Source organism: Falco peregrinus, chromosome Z, assembly GCF_023634155.1.
Source record: "Falco peregrinus isolate bFalPer1 chromosome Z, bFalPer1.pri, whole genome shotgun sequence".
Taxonomy (NCBI): Eukaryota; Metazoa; Chordata; class Aves; order Falconiformes; family Falconidae; genus Falco; species Falco peregrinus.
Window position 1 is genome coordinate 64,046,962 of NC_073739.1, and position 18,445 is coordinate 64,065,406.

Sequence of the window (18,445 nt, forward strand, 5' to 3'; positions counted from 1 at the left end):
TTCACTGCCAAGGCTGGCTCTTGGGTATCGCAGAGCCTGTAGGCAAGAGAGAAAGTCTGGAGAAAGAAAGACTTTCCCTTGGCTGAGGAGGATCTGGTTAGAGATCACTTAAGCAAACCTGCCACTCACAAATCCATGGGCTCCGATGGGATGCACACCCAAATGCTGGGGGAGCTGGCAGATGTTATTGCCAAGCCACTCTCCATCATCTTTGAAAGGTCGTGGGGAACAGGAGAGGTGCCTGAGCACTGGAGGAAAGTCAATGTCATTCCAGTCTTTCAAAAGGCAAGAAGGAGGACCCAGGAAACTACAGGTTGGCCAGCCTCACCTCCATCCCTGGAAAGGTGATGGAACAGCTCATCCTGGAGGTCATCTCAAAGCATGTGGAGGAAAAGGAGGTTATCAGCAGTAGTCAAGATGGGGGCACCAAGGGGAAATCATGCTTGCTCAATCTGATAGCCTTCTGTGATGGAATGATGCTGTCTACCTTAACTTCAGCAAGTCTTTTGGCACTGTCTCCCATAACATACTCATAGGTAAGCTCAGGAAGTGTGGGCTGGATGAGTGGACAGTGATGTGGATTGAGAACTGGCTGATCAAACCAGAACTGGGTTGTGATCAGTGGCACAGAGCCCAGCTAGAGGCCTGTAGCTCATGGTGTTCCCCAGGGGTCAGTGCAGGGACCAGTTCTGGTCAGCTTACTCATCAGTGACCTGGGTGAAGGGATAGAGTGTACCCTCAGCAAGTTTGCTGATCATACAAAACTGGGAGCAGTGGCTGATGCACCAGAAGGTTGTGCTGCCACTCAGTGACCAGGACAGGCTGGAGAATTGGGTGGGGAGGAACCTGATGAAGTTCAGCAGAGGCAAGTGTAGGGTCCTGCACTGGGGGAGGAACAACCCCACACACCAGCACAGGCTGGGGCTGACCTGCTGCGGGGTAGCTCTGCGGAGAAGGGCCTGGGAGTGCTGGAGCACAGCAAGGTGCCCATGAGCCAGCAGTGTGCCCTGGTGGCTGAGGTGGCCACTGGGATCCTGGGGAGCATTAGGAGGAGTGTGGCCAGCAGGTCAAGGGAGGTTATTCCCCACCCCTCTTCCCCTCTACTCTGCCTTGGTGAGGCTGCATCTGGGGTACTGTGTCCAGTTCTGGGTTTCCCAGTTCAAGAGGGACAGGGAACTACTGGAGCAGGTCCAGCAAGGGCTACAGAGATGATGCTGGTGCTGGAGCATCTCCCTTCTGAGGAAAGGCTGAGGGACCTGGGCCTGCTTAGCCTGGAGAAGAGAAGAGTGAGAGGGGATCTTACAAATAACTACAAATACCTTAAGTGCTGGTGTCAAGAGCATGGGCCAAGCTCTTCTCAGTGAGAACTCTGCCCAGAGAAAGAGCAAGGGGCAATGGGTACAAACCACAACATGGGAAGTTCCATCTCAATAAAAGGAAAAGCTTCTTCACTTTGAGCATAACAGAGCACTGGAACAGGCTGCCCAGAGAGGCTGTGGAATCTCCTTCTCTAGAGACATTCAAAACCTGCCTAGACATGATTCTATGCAACCTGCTGCAGGTGAACCTGCTTTAGCAGGGGTCTGGACTAGGTGATCTCCAGAGGTCCCTTCCAACCCTGACTATTCTGTGATGCTGTGATTGCAGTAGCCACAGATTAGACGTGAACACAGTCAAAAAGTAGAAACTTACAGAAATATCAGCACCATCATCTATATATACTTATTAGTAATTGTACTAAATTTGTTGTGGCTGCATTCTGCTATATGCATTCATCTCAAGTTCCCTGCCTTGTTTCTCATTTTTCCTAATTTATTATTTTTGTTTTATTTTAACTCTACACAGAAACAGTTTAGCAGTATCTCTACTGACAAATCTGAGGAAGACATTTAAACCCTTAATATGTAAACGCCAGGCATCATTACTCTTGTAACAGGATTTGTATATAAATGCCTAGGCCTAAAATGCAGATTCTCAAATCTTCTGTTCCCTGCTGGTATCTATGGAGGTATCTAAATTTCTCAACTGTCATTGTCTGTAAAACTGCTACTGGTACATTTTACCATAAACAGGCATCACCGAAGAGTTTGGCTATTAATACTCTTCATGCCTAGATTTTCACATGAACTGCTTCTCTGGTATCTTGCTCATGGGTATTAATATAATAATAATTCTATGATAACAGGCTGGTGAACAAGTTCTTGTGCAGTAAGTCAGTGCATGTATACATGCTGAAAGTCAGTTTCTTTCTAAAAATAAGAATGCATATTCTTACCTTGCAGAAGAACTAAAGAAATTTCTTTTTCTTGTTGAAGGTTCAACAGGATAAGACTAAGTTACTCCAGACTCAGAATTTATCTACAGAACATAATATCCAGCTATTTGAAGCATTAGCTTAACTAACTGGTCTTCTTTGGTGTCCCACAAAGATACTGTTACTGAATATGGTCTAATGTAAAACATAATCAGAAAGTCATGGGAGACTAAGGACAGAGCACCAATTTTCTTCTCCTTTAGACACTTGTTTATAGTGATTTCTGCAGCTCTGGAAGAGCCACCTACCTCAGAATCCATGAAACATGCATTGCATGCTACATAGAGCACTGTGTTGTGAGCTGAAAGATTCATATTCAAGACCCCTTTCCGAAGTGGGCAGGCGGTGAAGCTCAGCCCAGAGCATTTCCCCGAACTCTGGGAGCACTTAAGACTTTTTAAATAATGAAGGTAGCTAGAAAAGATCATGAGCTCTTCCATTCGAGAGGAAGTATTATCCTCCATGTTAATCTGAAGTTCACAAAAGGTTTTTCTGGCTGGGAGATGCATTGTCTTTCAAATTAACTCTGGCTTGACATTTTTTTTTCCTTGTTTAACTAGGCTGACAGCTTAGTTTTAAATCATATTTTTAATTTTTTTTACATATGCTGTATAGGAAGTCTGGGCACCTAAATTTTCCTTAAGAAGGATTTTTCAGTGCTGAAATTAAGGACCTTGAAGTCCTGCTGCAAATTAAAACAGCATGTATTTTCTTGATACTCTTTCTTCGATAACAAGTAGGCAGCTACTGGGCCTCTTTTTGCTTTAATTCCTGTGATGGCTTTGATTTTTTCATAGCTTCTGTGATCATTTTGGTATACCTTATACATGGAATCATTTTCACATTCCAGAATCAAAACTCTAAAGGAAGAAGTCAAGATTTTTAACTAAGAAACAAAGCAAACCCAAGCCCACTGTTTCCAAATTGCGCTTTTTCTTCTGCTGGAAAAGAGGGAGAAAAATTCAATCAAATAAAAGGTGTTTTAGCCTTTCTTGGATTTGCAGAGATAAAGATTTAGATGTATCTTTTCTGTATCTGAAATCAAATGCTTGTCCTGGAGTTTGTCTTGAGCTAGCAAATATCTTATCTGCAGTACTGGAGGTGATAAGATATCATGAAGCTGATGCTAAATGTATCTATGAAAGCTGCTGTCCAACTGGATATAAAAAGGTAGAAAAATCCAAAATACTAGCCTAGACTTTGGACAGAAACATAAAATTTCTTCTTGGATTTCTTACTTGTGGTTTGGGGTTTTTCTTACCTTTTTAGTTTGCACTTCATCCAAATACTTTTTTTGCTGTAGCAAATGGAATACTTGTTTATTCAGAAAACTGTATTTTAGCTACACTGTGAGGATTCTTCTGTTTCTTTTTTAGATCATATGTACTCCCCTTCCATGAGGAACTTGTCTTCCATTGTCAGACTGCAAATACAATAAGAAGTAAATTAAATTTGTTATGTAATAAAATATAAAATATTCCTATTTTTTATAGAAAAAATATGTATATTTTTAAAATACTGCATTTTAAATACTGCGTAAAACCAGCAGTTTAAACAAATTGATTTTTAGCTCCAATCTCCTTCAAATCAGGTTCGCCTAAAGGAAAAATGACATAAACTTGCATTTTGTACACCTTATCAGTCTAATCTTATAGAATAATAAACTCTAAAAATCAGATTTGTGAAGCCTGAGGACAGCTGATTTTCAGTCACTTCAAGTAATTTCAGAGTAACAAGCTCCTAATTTTTGGTAAGACTTAAATAAATAATGTAAAATCATAAAAAATACATATGTATCTCATTTTATGAAAGCCAAGATCCTTGTCACTAATAATTTTATTCTTTGAGTTCATAAACCAGAGATTAGCAATTTGATCTTGGCAGTCATTGGCATATGGCAGGAATGTAAACCAGGAGATTTCTCAGGAGCAAGCACGTCCAAGGGTCTGTCTAGTGTATAAGGTCTCCTAACTATCTATTTCACTGTTAGACAAAATAGTATTAAAAACTTAGCCAAGGTTGTTCTCTCAATTTACTTTTAGATTTGCCAGCTTTGATTTTACTCCATTGCTTCTGTGGCAAAATTCTATCCAAATATGAGGTAGATAATTATCATACTTAAAGGTTTTGTTTCTAGCTTTTTACAAATCTTTTTGCCGTTCTCAGCTCTCTACCTGTATGAAGAATTCATACTTGCAAACATCTGCCTTAAATGGTACAACAGCTAGACTTGCACAGCAAGTTTCAAGGGTTTGTCGCTTTGATTACGTAGCTCTCTAAACAGTCATTTCTATGGAGTGTGTTTTGTGTTTTGACATGGAGCCAAATTCTGAGTTCAAGTGCCTTACTACCACTTCAGTCTGGACCTCTTCCTCTGGAAATACCCTGAAATGGTAATAGCATAAATTTGAGTAGCTTGGGGTGCAGGTATTGATATTTAATATATTTGAACTATGAAAAATAGGAATTATGTGCAGCAGAAAATGTGAACAGAAGGAGGGAAATTATGATCGGTGTTAGAAAAGCATAGAATGTGAAGAAATTATAGTACTTGGAGACACAGGTGAATGTCAGTGCAGCCTGCAAAAGAAACAAACTCAAGCATACAGATGGACATTGAGTTGCTCTGTAAAGTTATAATGTGAAGACAAGGCATAGGTGGAAGATGGAAAGCAAAGAATTACTGATGCCTTAAAGTAGTGAAAACATTTTTAAAGAGGAGAGCATATGCTGACTTTTATATATATATATAAATATATATTTAATTAAGGTATCAAATATGATTTTCTTGTGCTAGAACTGCATTAGTAAATTCTAACAGATGTAGTTACAGAAAGAAAAGGTGGCTGAGTTGTTCTGAAATGGTGTTACTGCTATCCTTTATTCAAATGAGTATATGATGAGATGGGGAAAGTGTGAACACTTCCAGAAAAAGATTTCAAAAGTTGTATAAATAATACTCCATTTCTGCTGTGGCATTCTCTCAAGAGTTTCCTATATTGCATGCAGAACTGCAAGAAGCAGAGGGCCAAGGTTTCATCAGGTGGATGAGAAAATAGTACAAGAGTGATTTATGCTTCTAGACCAGAAAGTTTCTTTTTAGAAAGATATACTTTACTTGAATCTCAAGGGAAGCAGGTGTTGTATAAAATCAAGAGGTTGTATTAAGGTTTTAAACCCTTTGAGGCTGAGTTATATCTGAGGTTTTAAATTCAAGAATGAGGGAAATCAGATAGTTCTGAAAGAGGTGTTTCAAAATGGTGAATTACCCTAAGTAATTTTTTTATCTCTGAAGAAAAGTAGAGTTAGAAAATTTTTATCAAATCGGAAATTTTGAAGGACAGAACAAGCAATGCCACTGTTATTAGACACTGTAAGGAAGAAAAAGGATATGCTTCTATAAAAATAAATTGATTTTCTTTGTACAACTAGTAGAAACCCATGAAAAACAATTGGGAGAATATGAATATATAGTTTGCAGTTTTGTACAAAGTGAAAGAAACCTGACATGGTGAATCTGTAGGATAGACAGAACGGCATCCTTCAAAAAGCTGGAATTTTGCCCAAATGAAGAAAATAGAAAACATTATAAAATCTGAGAAGTTACATATAAAAATATCATGAGGAAGACCATAAAAAGGCAATAGAAACAAAGGTAGGAAGGTATAAATATCTGCTAAGAAACCTCCTCCAGATCATGAAGTCAGCTGTGGAGATTTGAGGTACATAGCTAGGATTAACAGAACATTTAGCAAAAGCTTAGAACAGGAGAACTTGTGAAGCCTCTTAAGACAGATATTTTTTTCTTGAGACATCAAATGATTTGCCCCAGATTTAGGTAATAACAGAAAAGCTTATTAAATAAACAAGTAAAGTGGAGGACAATCAACAGAACAGTTCTAAAGGAGCCCAGGAATTAAACAGATTAATTACCAACTCTGAAAGGTGATCTTGCCAGAAAGCAGAGTTTTGTGCTGTTCTATGTACTAAAAATGATTTGGAAAAAAATAAATTGGTGATACTAAGCTATTCATGGCATTAAAGACAACTATGTAAAATTGCAAAACTGCAGAATGTGATAAAATAGCAGATGAAATCTATAATGAAATGCAAAGTGATACACATGGTGGAGGGGGGCAAGCTTAAACTTGCATGATAAGCTCTGACTGAATATTGCTGTGTAGAAATGAGGTCTTCAGGCAAAAGTAAATAGTTTAATGAATATGTTAGCTTGATGCTCTAAGGGCAAGGAGGAAGCTGAAACATTGGGAAGTGTGTGGAAAACAGCAGAAAACGAAGTAGAGACTGCCATTATGCTGGTGTGTACATGCCAGGACCACTTGCATGTTGAGCAGTGTGGAAGGTTCTGGTTAGACATTTTGAAGTGTAGCCATTAATGTACTATCCATTCAGTGCTAGGAGCATATGCACGTTTGAGAATTTGCAGTGTATTTCAGCTATTTTAAGTCAGTTAATCAGTTCTTCCATTAAAAAGAAAGCATCCTTACAACAGTAGTTATTCAACAGGTGGGAATCTGGGGCCTGCGGTGCCTGATCTTGGCGCTATTCACTGGGCTGTGCACGGCGTCGGGATGTGTGATGTGTGCAGTGTTCTCTTGCATGCCTTATGTTCAAAGTTTGTGAAAGAAGGAAGCCTCCCCAAGCACAGTGCGATGGAGAAGGTTCAGAAGGGTGACAGGGATGATTCAGGATCAGAAATCAATACACCGACCAGGACAGTTTAGGCTATGAAAGAGATGTCTGAGGAAGAACGATGTCTGTCCCTCAGGGGTGTTCCTGGTACGCTGTGGGTGCAGTCCCCTCAGGAAGGTGATTCCGCTCCGGTGCAGGTTTCTCATGGGACTCAGTCCCCTCAGAGGGGCACCCTTTGGGGGGAAGTACCTCCTTTCTCCAGGCACATCTCCCCAGCACCTCCAGACCCCCAGGGCTGGCGCCATAACCGCCTCTGACTGGCTGAGCCCTGGGGCATGCGGTGCTGCTGACAGGGTACGAACCGGCGGGAGCCAGCTGCGACTGCTTCAGGGAAGTGCACCTCCCACAAAGGCACCACTGCCGCCCAGGTCCTTAAACCTTGCTGTTTATACCCAAGAAGCTGCATAAAAAAGAAGGTACGTGAGTGGGACAAGACGGGGGAGTGTGTGGTGACAAGGACCTGCAATGGCCTCTGCTGTTCCGTCCTCAGGGTGGCTCCCAGCCTGGCTCAGCCCTGGCCCACTGGTGCACTCCCAGGCGGCTGTGCTAGCTTCAGAGCCAGGGCTGGCAGGCTGTTCTCGCCCCTGTGCATGGTGTGTGTGCTGCTGTGCTGGATTTGAGGCTAAATTTAATGTTTTGAGTGCAGGCTAGGAGTCATCAGTGCCAGACAGTGCTCCCAGGTATGTCTTTCAGGACAGATGTAGACTGATGCAACCTGGTATCAAGCACGTATTTCACTTCAGTATGAGGACTTCCCTGACAATGAAAGATGACTTCCTTTTAGTTAAAACTCTACTTAAGTAGAAGTTAGCATTACTGTATAAAAAGCGTTGCTATCTGATGCTACTCTTACTTCTCTGCCAGCACAGGCAGAGCGCCAGAGAAAATATACTTTGTCATTTACTCTCTCCAATATTTTCTATCTTCCTTTGATCTGGTTTTAGCATGAGAAGAAGCTTGATGAAAAGAAATGTTTTAACAGTTAAAAAAAAATTATAGATGTTATCTGATTGTAAAATAAGACCAGATTTTTTTCTCAGTGTGTTAAAGGTGAGCAAGAACTTCTTTGCTTGTGATCATGCTTGGTAGTATTTTATATTTACATTTAATAGGGCTGCACATACTTTGGGGAAGGTCTTACCTTGTTTTAGTCAGTCTTGATAAAATCCCTAGGACTGAGTCCGTCCAAGTCCCTGGCTGTGAGTTCTCAGTGTTAACGTGTAAAAGTGATGAATAAAATACTAACAATTGTTCTGTAAGTTTATAAATGATGTTATTGCTTATATAGTAATAAGGAAAATACTTTTAGAAGAAATATTGTCACCCAAAATTTCCTCTTCAGTGCCCCCTCCCCAGACTCAATGCCTGATTGAGTTGCCCAGCTTTCAGCTCGCTTTCTGCTCTAAAGCATTTTTCTGGACTAAGTGATGGGCAGTTCTGAATGGACGAAAGTTATCAGAAAAAAAAAAAAAAGAAAACACTAAGTGACTTCAGTGTCCCCCTAGAGGTCATGCTGTAGTCTGCTGAAATCACATTCCCCTTGTCTTCAGAAAACAGAGAAAAAGTACTCAGTCCTTAAAATTATCAGACATCAATTCTTGCATTGTATCAATACAGTAATAAACCTTCTCAAAGAACTTTGGAAAATTGGAGGCTTCTCCTTCTTGCAAAGGCTGAAAAATTTTCTTAAAAAGTTGTTCTCATAACCTGCATTTTATGCATTTCAAGTGTTGGAGAAAGTGTATAGGAAAGTAATTTTCTGGTATTGTTTAATTTTGTTTGACAGCATCTTGGGATTTTGCGTCTGTCCCCCAAAAAGTGTACAGTACTTAACAATCAAGGGCTGACAATAAAAATATTTACGTTAGCTGATTGCTGGAGTTGTAATTAATACTTGCAGAGGTGTTATTATTAAAGTAAATAATGGTAAGTACTACTTACCTTTGAAAAATTAAAGAAAAATGGCTGAAAATACATTTTTCTGCAAATGTGATGAGTTCATGTCTATCTGATTGAAATTAAATTTTGGCATTACCTTGATCTATGTCAAAATTCCCATTTTGTCCATTAGAGAGATTGTATACATATAATTCATGTGAACAGAAGAGTTATTTTAGGAACAGTAGGTTCAAAAAAAGCACTAAAATAAAAAACATTTATGAATTAATTCAGTCTATTTGCCATGTTTAAATGCTATTTTTATGTACTCTTCAGAGATGTTAGTATTTTATACAATATATTTGTCCAGTGAACTCCATGGTAGTTCTGAGACTAATTTTTACAGCAGCATTTTTAAACCCTGGAGAATATAAGGAAAGTACAAATGATTAGCTTTTCAGTGTAATAATACAAGAAAGGTTTTTCTCTCTCCCTCTTTTTTTTTTTTTTTTTACTGATGTAACATTACAATTTTTTGGTGCAACATTCATGTTGCTTGCTCTGCATTTAGCCAAATGTAAAGAATGTGGAACATTCACACTCATGCTAATTATGCTTTTTTAAAAAGCAATGTAAATGTATATAAACAGAGATATTATATGCATTCTGTTTGATCTTATGGCTTTCTATAGAAGTTCCACTGTTTTTTAATATATTAAAATACTTGAGATTTTTGCAGGGTCATTCAATTTCTGGATATTTGTTTTCTGTAGAACAATGGAACTAATTTAGTTTAAACATTACCTTGCACCTTATTGTTTAAATTGATTTCTCTCTGTTTTGAAGAAACCCATGGTTATGCTTTGCCACATGGTTCAGGAAATAAATGGCCAGTAGCATGATAATAGGAATGCATTTGGCCTTGAATATTCAAGTATTTATTTGCACAGGTCTCTCTTAATTACAGATTTCACATATCTCAGTCATAGCTTATCTGTACAAACTAGTTTTCTCTTCTCAATCATAACTAGAGAAATACAGTGACTTGCCTAACATAAGAGGGATGAATAAAAGTGACCATGTACTCTGGAAGAAGATGGATCTAAATGTATTCTTATTTTGGGACCTGTGTACTCCTCATGCTCTTGCCTCGCTTTCATATCTGTTCCAGTTGTCTAGGTCTTTCACAGCCTGTTGCTTTTGAAAATGTCATCAATGTGGCTTAACAGATTCATTGGAGTGTCTGCTCTTTTGTTTCAGGTTTTTTTTTTTCTTTTGTATGCTCTTGTGCTGGGGAAGAATGATGTCCCCAAACAACAGCTCCAATTGAAATTAAGCAAGCCGGCATTAAAATGTTCCAGAATCAGTCCTGGCCACTGAATGAGTCACACTGCAAAGACAAGCTCAGTCTTTTTGGATTTTTATTCTCATTTGTTGCAAAGGGAGCATGCTTTGCTTGTCTCTGAGACCGAAATCTGTAAACAACATACTTTTTCAGAGCAGTGCCAGGTTTCTTACAGCCGATCAGAGAGACAGGAAGATCATTCAAAAGATCTCTAATCCTGTATGTTGATGTGCTTTTTTCGTCCCGTCTTTGTAATTGAAAGAATTTTGGTTACCTTATCAGCCCAGAACTGCTCAGAAATAAAAGACATATCAGAGATAAAAAGTATGAGTTCTTTCATTCATGCATACGAATGTCGGGTGGCAACAGGGAGTAAGACATATCTTAAGTCCTTTTTACACCTTTTATAGAAAGATTTTAGGCAGTGATTGGCAACCTAAATAATTGTTTGAAGTTTTTATAGATTGTGAATGTTTCCAAATGATAATGTGTAACAGTTGTATTGCTGTCAATCAGAAACGAGAAAAAAATGTAATCCTAAAGCTATATTTTTTTTTATAAAACACAGCTCTAATGCAGACACAGGTGCCTTAAGAGTCAGATTTAGTAAAATAGTAAGTATCATAATCTTGCTTGTTGCCAGCAGTCTACTCCCCAAAATCACTTAATTCTGAATTCATGCATTGAAACCCCTTTGCTCAGGTTTTCAATAGTACCTAAGGTAAACAAACTTAAACTATATACATATGAGTGACCAAGCACAACATATAGGCATGTAGAGTGTTAACTCCTTATGGAAGACACTATCTTCGCTTTAATTTCTGTTTGTTAAATGCCTGGTAGAGAGTGGATAGGCAACTGTTGTACACAAGCATTAAACACTCCATGCTGTTCATAGTCAAGTCACAAATATTAATACAACGTAAGAATTTCCTGGCTAGTTCTTTCAGGAACTGTTGCCTGTGCAAATTTCAGTGAATGTTTTTGAAAAATAAAATTAAAGGAATGAAAGGCTATCTGGCAAGCAGAAAGGGTACAAGTCCGTCAAAATATACAGCAAGGATTATTTTGCACTGTTCTGTAGCTCTTTTTAAGGAAAATATGCTGTTCTCATGAAGAGACACACATATATACAAAGAAACAAACAATAATACTGTAAATGTTACAAGAGCTTCTCTTACTTTTAAAATCATGCTATTGACTCTGGAAGCTGCTTAGATAGTCTGACCAAATTTTTTATTGCTTTTCATTTCTCCTTTTTGAATATTGCTTTGATGTGTGATTTTTTTTTTTTAAACTAAACTTATTAGAATTTCCTGAGGTGAATAATGTTTTGCTTTGTGTGAATATGCTGGCTTAGTCAATAGACCTCCACTCCATGCAAATATCATGAAAGTGTAGTGAAAAATACAGCAAGAAACAGAACACAAATGGGAAGTTGTTTTTATTTTGTCATCTCTGAGAATCATAGAGTCATTTAGGTTGGAAAAGACCTTTAAGATCATTGAGTCTAACCATTAACCTAACACTGCCAAGTCCACCACTAAACCATGTCCCTAAGTGCCACACAATCTCCTCTTCAGAAAAATGTTTTGTAATTGAGCTACCAACTCAGTAGAAGCCTTTGCATCTTAATTGTCCTCTATTTTTTAAAAGCTAAACAATATCAGAAAAATCTTCAGTTTGAAGTCACTAACTTTTTTGTCCGTCTTTGTTGTGTTCAGTAGTTTCTATATGACTTTTAATTATTGAGGATTAATGATTAAGGTGATGAAAGAAAAGTGTATATATATGGTTCTGCTTGAAGTCCTAATACCATCTCTTTGCACCATGCCTTTGGCTAATATGGTCATATCTGCCATGTTCAACAGGAATGAGGTTCACAGTGTTTTGAATGAAAACTTGGGAAGCTTTAAAGGTCTGAAAGTAGGGCATTTGACTGTACGACTCATGTCCCCGTTATAATAAACTGCACCAGTCTGGGTGCTGGAAGCACCTCTGGGCTAGTTCAGTGAAGTCTCTTCCTGTGATGATGTGTGATGATTCTAAGTATTACATCAACAGAAAAATAGTGATCAGAGAATGTTCTTCAGTCTCTTTCATCAAAGGTACATAAGACAGGAAGTAATCTCTTCAAACCTTATCCTAAAAATGAATAGCTTTTGTTTTTCTTTGGTATTCTATGATTTTTAAGAGCATTGCTATCCTGCCTCCTGGCTGTGGTGTGGACCTGTACATTACAGATGTTCATACAAACATGACTGAAAATGTTTAAGACGGAAAGTCTCTTTTAATATGTGAAAGAGATAATTGACACCTGTTTAATGTGCTACTACTGCTCTACTGAGTTAAAGCTGTAAGTTTGTACCTTGGTTTCATACATAGTCTCAGATATTTTACGTGACTGCTGTGAACTTTATCTAAATACATTAACCAGTTTAATTAGCTAAGTATATTTTTCTCTGGTGTGTATTTTGAGCATTGCTGGAATGGATTGAGCAATGATTTATTTACTTTTACGTTCATTTACTTCTGTAGCTATTTTAAATAGAAAAAGTAACGTGAAGTTACTCTTTCGTGGACACTGATTTCTATGTAGAAATGAGAAGTAATATATCTGCCACTGAAAATTCTTTTTTCTGTCCACAAAACTTAGATAGATAAGGTTTTTATATATACCTATATATATTCAAATATGTTAGATATAGTATTATATAGTATTTGAGTAGTATATGAATAATTGTAGTAAGTTTTCTAGGAATGCAAATTCTCTTAAAGAAAGCCTTTAACAATATCCCAGAAACCGATTAAGATCTTGTGAGGTATTTTCAATGCAGTCTCTACTACTCACCTCCTATGTGCTCCCAAATCTACAGAAGTGATTCTTAGTTTTCTCACGTAAAGTCTCCTACCACCCATGTGTAGAAACAAAAGAACTGCTTTTGCTTCTTTCAGTGGATTAGAGGGAACACTGGAAGAAGATCTTTCTTCTGCCATGTACTCTCCTTAGATATTCAGTCAGTCCCAACTTTTTTCCTGCCTAGTTCCCACAGCATGGACATGATGGATTTCTGTCCAAGACCTTCACAGCCAGTGTACCCTGGCTGACAAATGTCCACTGGTAGCCAGGATAGGTATTGCTGACAATGGAGGAAATTGAGCCATGGCTCCTGGAATTGAAGATTGCTTCCCATCCTCATTCTCTTCTTCCATTGAGCATGCACTTCTGGTAATGCCCCTTGGAGAGAGACTTGGAGAGGTAGGGATTTCATGTATCTCTGTCAGCATCATTCCAGGTGGAAGGATGACACCAGTCCAAACGATCAATCTCGGAGTTAAACTCCAGTCCACTCAAATCAATTTCCTCTTCCACCAGTCTTTCATGGTCTCTGATGTTTTTGATGACCACTTCATCTTGCAAGTCCAGTGGATTTTTTCGTGTGGCCACAGATACGAATGTAATCTGCAATGGCTGACTCATATTGTCAATTATGATGTGAGGGTATACGTAAGCTAGACAGCGCTACCTTCAAGAAATGCCAGGCTAGGCCCAACTATATACCCACAGACACAGGCTCTGGGCAATGGTATTAAATCAGTGCCAGAATTTGTTTCATCTTTGAAAATAACTATTGAGTGGTTGGTGAAACCAATCAACAGGGAGGAGGTAACAGTAATTCCATCACACTGGAGCAGAGGCTAACATAGTGACCCTGAAAGGGCAGCCAGCAGGACTGCAAGGAGGTGTAACCACTGCAGCTCTAACTGCAGATTAGATCCTTTACTTCAATATTGTAAAACTGCCAACAACAATATTTGTATATATGATATCTGAATACAAAAAAAATCAGCTGTTTCTTCAGCAATTGGCTTTGTGTCTTTGTTACTGGCTGCTACCTATAAAAATTAAACATGTAAATAATCAACATATATTTAATATTTATCTGGAGGAAGTGGCAGAGTTTTAGAAAACAAATCAAAAGATCAAGTAGTGTGCTGAAGAGTTACTCATGCATTGAGATGAGTGGGTTTCTTAGGAAGGAAAACTAGGCTTTTAGGTCTGCCGCAGGTTCCCCTATGGGGGCAGGAAACTACACTTGTTGATGTGTATACTTGTGAATAAATTTGACTCAATATCATACTGTTCTTTAAGAGTTTATTTTCTGTTTTGGCAGAGGTGGGCTTCAGAGATTCTCAAAAACTTAGTCATTTTAAAACAGTATGTTACACTACCAAAACTATGCTAGTGTGGGTGATGCCTAGCCTAGAAAAATATTTCTTATACCCGTATGAAATGCATCAGTGGTGTGCCTGCCTATGAGGGAAATAAGCTATACCTGTAATTTTGCTGGTATGATTGATCCTGTATTAGGAGATTTTAGTAGAACAGCTCTGTTGGTCAGAAATTGCACTTTACCTCATCTTTGGCTGACAGACCTAAGCAAAAAAATATGTGCAGAGATCTACCTGGCCCAAATGAGAATATAAATCTTTCGACTGCCTGATCCTGGAGCATATGAATTTCCCTTTAACTCTGATCTTCCATAATTACTGCCATGCACTTACCCAGAGGCTGACAAATGCTGCTTTTCAAAGCTGCCATGCCATGCCATCATCAGTTGCTAGGGCTTTTGCTTAGTTATTATTATAATTCAAAGACCAATTTGTCAAACCTTGACAACTATATGAAACTACACAACTGCTGGTGTAAGCATCCTTAGGCACCTGGATTTGAAAATTACTCTAGCTGACCTTCTTCCCCTAAATTTAACATATATATGCCAGTCTGAGTAGCATATAAATTAACAGATCCCCTCAGATTTAGAAATTCACTAGAACACCCAACAAGGCTTATTTCACTATTACAAACAACACTGCCAATATCTAGTTAAATAACTGTGGCAAAAACCGCTGCCTCAGAATTCTGTAACCTTCTGTGGTTGTTTGGGTTGGCATGCATTTGTTATTGACCAGAAAGCATGCACGGGTCAGAATATGGTTGTGTTTCAGGGTAACAGTATGGCTTGAATGATTTAGTGATATATGAAACATCTGCTGTATTGGATCTTTGAGTCTTTGCAACTTTCATGCACAGAAACAGTGGTTTATGCCTGGATGTTGTACAACTTGCAAAGACTTGATGCTAACAAGATAAATTAATTTCCTTTCAGTGTAATAGCTGGTATTTGGATGGTCAAGGGATAAAACCTCTCCTTTGAAACCTGCAGAACACTACTGATTTAGTCAGAGTCACCATGAACAAGAGCGCCTCTAGTCTACAAGAGAAGAACGAAAGTGTGAGTATCAGGTTTTCTTTTTCTTGCTTCTATTTTTTCCATACTACTGATGCGTGTGTTAGCCTTTCAAATACCACTTTCTGAGTAGCGTAGCAGCTGTAATGAAAACTTCATTAGTTGTATCCTATTCTTGTATCTGTAGCCTAAATAAATATGACTTGTACACAAAAAGATGATTACTGAAGACTAATAAGTTTCAGAGTGATTTTTTGTAATTGAGACATTAATTTTTCAGAATGTATTTTACACAGTTTTTAAAAATGAGTGTTTTCTTGAGCATTACTTGAAATGTAAGCTTACATATTACCTATAATGTAGTCAGTCATAAATATATTCCCCTGCACTGATGTTGGTATCAGGGACTGCACTCGTTTTGATAATGCATTGTTGAAATGTTGACTGTGTAATATTCCAGGAGACCAATGAGAAGATATGCTAATAATATACATATATTTGGATGAGGTTGAATTTTGTTTGGTTTCTGTCTTTGTGGTGTTTTTTTGTCCTGTGTATGTATGTCTCTCAATATCTCAGAGTACTCCTGAAACAGAGAGTTTTGGATGCTGCTGTAGCCTTTTCTGTCTCCCAGATGCTTGTGGAACAACGTTAATGCATGTTATTATATATCAATGACACTGCTTTACAGGCACAGACAAGAACTGAATGTTCCTCTCTGAAATGCAATTCCTATGTTTAAGCTGTCGAATATGCCCCTTCTCCTAATAGGCAAGGAAACTTCATTTAAATTATTTGATAAGTAGTAATAGGAGAGAAAAGTTCCAATATTCAGCTATGAGGACACTGCATCTACAGGGACAGAGCATACAGTTATATTTCCTTGTTTTTGGAGAGACTCCCAGGCTGTATGTAAACAGAGTTCACTTGAGAAATATTCCAAATCACTTTGGATCCAGATTTTTTGTCTCCCCATGAGTATCTTCCACATTGCCCTGTAATGGCATTGGGATCGCTCTTTGCTTTGTTGCCACTAATACCTTGGTGTATCTGTTTCCTTCTCTTCTTTGCTGCCTCAGTTTTCTAATCCATTGGGGTTGTTTGTTGGATCAGGAGGATGAGCTTAGTTGACTTTATGCAAAATCACTCAAGTTTCTCCCTGTTCTTTCAGATATGAGAAGGCAGTGCAGACATTGCAGACAGTGCAGACTCTCTCATCAGGTCTGCTGTGGAGCTTTCTGAGTCTGGCAGGCTGTATCTGCTTGAGCTCCTGGCTATTGGGACCAGTTGTTCTTATTGGCTTATTCTTAAGAATTTCTTTTTTTTAAAAAAATATAATCCTCTTTATGTAGATAACTTTTTCTTTCATGTAATTTTACTGTATTTTGCTATCAGCATGTACAGTATGCTGGTATATATAGTATGCTATCAGCCATAGGGGGAAAGACAAGAATGCTGAATTCACCATGGTGCCATGGTTTGATATGTGGATCAAAGAAACAGCCTGATATGTCTCAACAAAGAGAAGACAAGTATTCAGTGTGTTTAAAAAAGCTCCACTGTTGCTTATGTCTGACCTGCTGAGGAATTATGTGAAGCATGATGCTGTCTATAAAAATTTTAAAAGACCACAAAGCATAAAATTTTCATGTTAGCTGAGCTAATGAGATTTAGTCAAATACAAGGGAGAGACTGGCATTGTTTCAGTTTAAGTTAACTGAAGAAATTTTTATCAATTTGTCTTAATTAATTCAAAAGATCTCAGTATTTCAGTACAAGTGTCCTAGCCTAGTATATAGTTTGTGAAAATAAGTTTGAAAAGTTCAATAAACATGTTGAGCATCTCAGGCCCTGAATGAGAATTTTTTAATCTGCAAAATAAACATTATTTTTAGTGTTAAATCACACCACATCTTTCTGTGTGAACTTAATCATAACCACCTGCATCTTATATACCTGGTAGGGTATATAAAATATTTCCTACTGTTTGTCTGATGTTTTTAAGTTGCAAAAATATGTATTCCCTAAGAAATTATTTTAAGCCATGTGGTAGTGCTGTCTAAATAATTCCTTGACTACCACTCATTGGGGGATAGTGGCACTATTTGAACAAAAGTGACTTTGGAGAGGTGTCTCAATACACTCATTGTTGAGTACAGCCAAAGATTTGGTATCACGTGACAATGACATTAAATCTTCCATCTTCCTACATGTCTTTCAATTTGAAAAGAGAAATGGAATATGGCTTTTATTTTTATTTCATGGGATCTTGTCACGTAGCTTTCAAAGAAGTTTCTATGTTTCCAGAAAGCATGGCAATCAAAGTCTTGGTTCAGTGGTTTCAGGTGTCACTGAATATGATTTATCTAATATGGAAGATGAAACTGCAGGTACATGTGAATATTTTGGTTTTTTCACCGAATGCAGAACTAACTGTGCATCAAGAACTAGCTGAAGCTTAGTTTGAGTGTAGGATAATAGAAACTGCATATAAAAACCCCATTATTAACATTTCCAGATTTTTCTGACAATACATCTGATACTGTTTAAAAAATTCATTTGCAAGTGATCTTGTCATTGAAAATATTGTTAGTATTTATTTTTATACTTCCTCCAGTAGATTTTTATTGCATTACTTGTACTTCATGTCCTCAGACAGCAAAATATGTATAATCCTGCTAGTCCTTTGCCCTCTCCCTGTCTGTTTTGCATTGTATTGCTGTTCACTCTTCGTTGGTAGGCTATGGAGTTGGATTTAACTGCATTTTGTAGTAAGGGTTTATGTAGTAGTTAACTCACTCTTGCTTACAGCATTCAGTGAAGATATCTGCATTTATGTCCTTTCGGTCTATGTGTACTATTTGTCTAGTCCCTTTTAATAAGTTTCCTTAGGTAGCTTTTTGGTTTTTAAATGGTTTCCTCATAAATATATTCCTCCTTTCT

At 38.0% G+C, this 18,445-nt stretch overlaps 1 protein-coding gene across 1 annotated transcript in view; it reads left to right on the forward strand.

Annotated features, from left to right (window-relative positions):
- PDE4D (phosphodiesterase 4D) overlaps positions 1–18,445 on the forward strand; it is a 621,455-nt gene that overhangs the window by 75,438 nt on the left and 527,572 nt on the right. The window contains exon 2 of the mRNA XM_055790457.1: positions 15,422–15,547. Within this exon, the coding sequence (XP_055646432.1) occupies positions 15,506–15,547 (42 nt within the window). The 5' untranslated portion in view covers positions 15,422–15,505. The remainder of the gene's footprint in view (positions 1–15,421; positions 15,548–18,445) is intronic.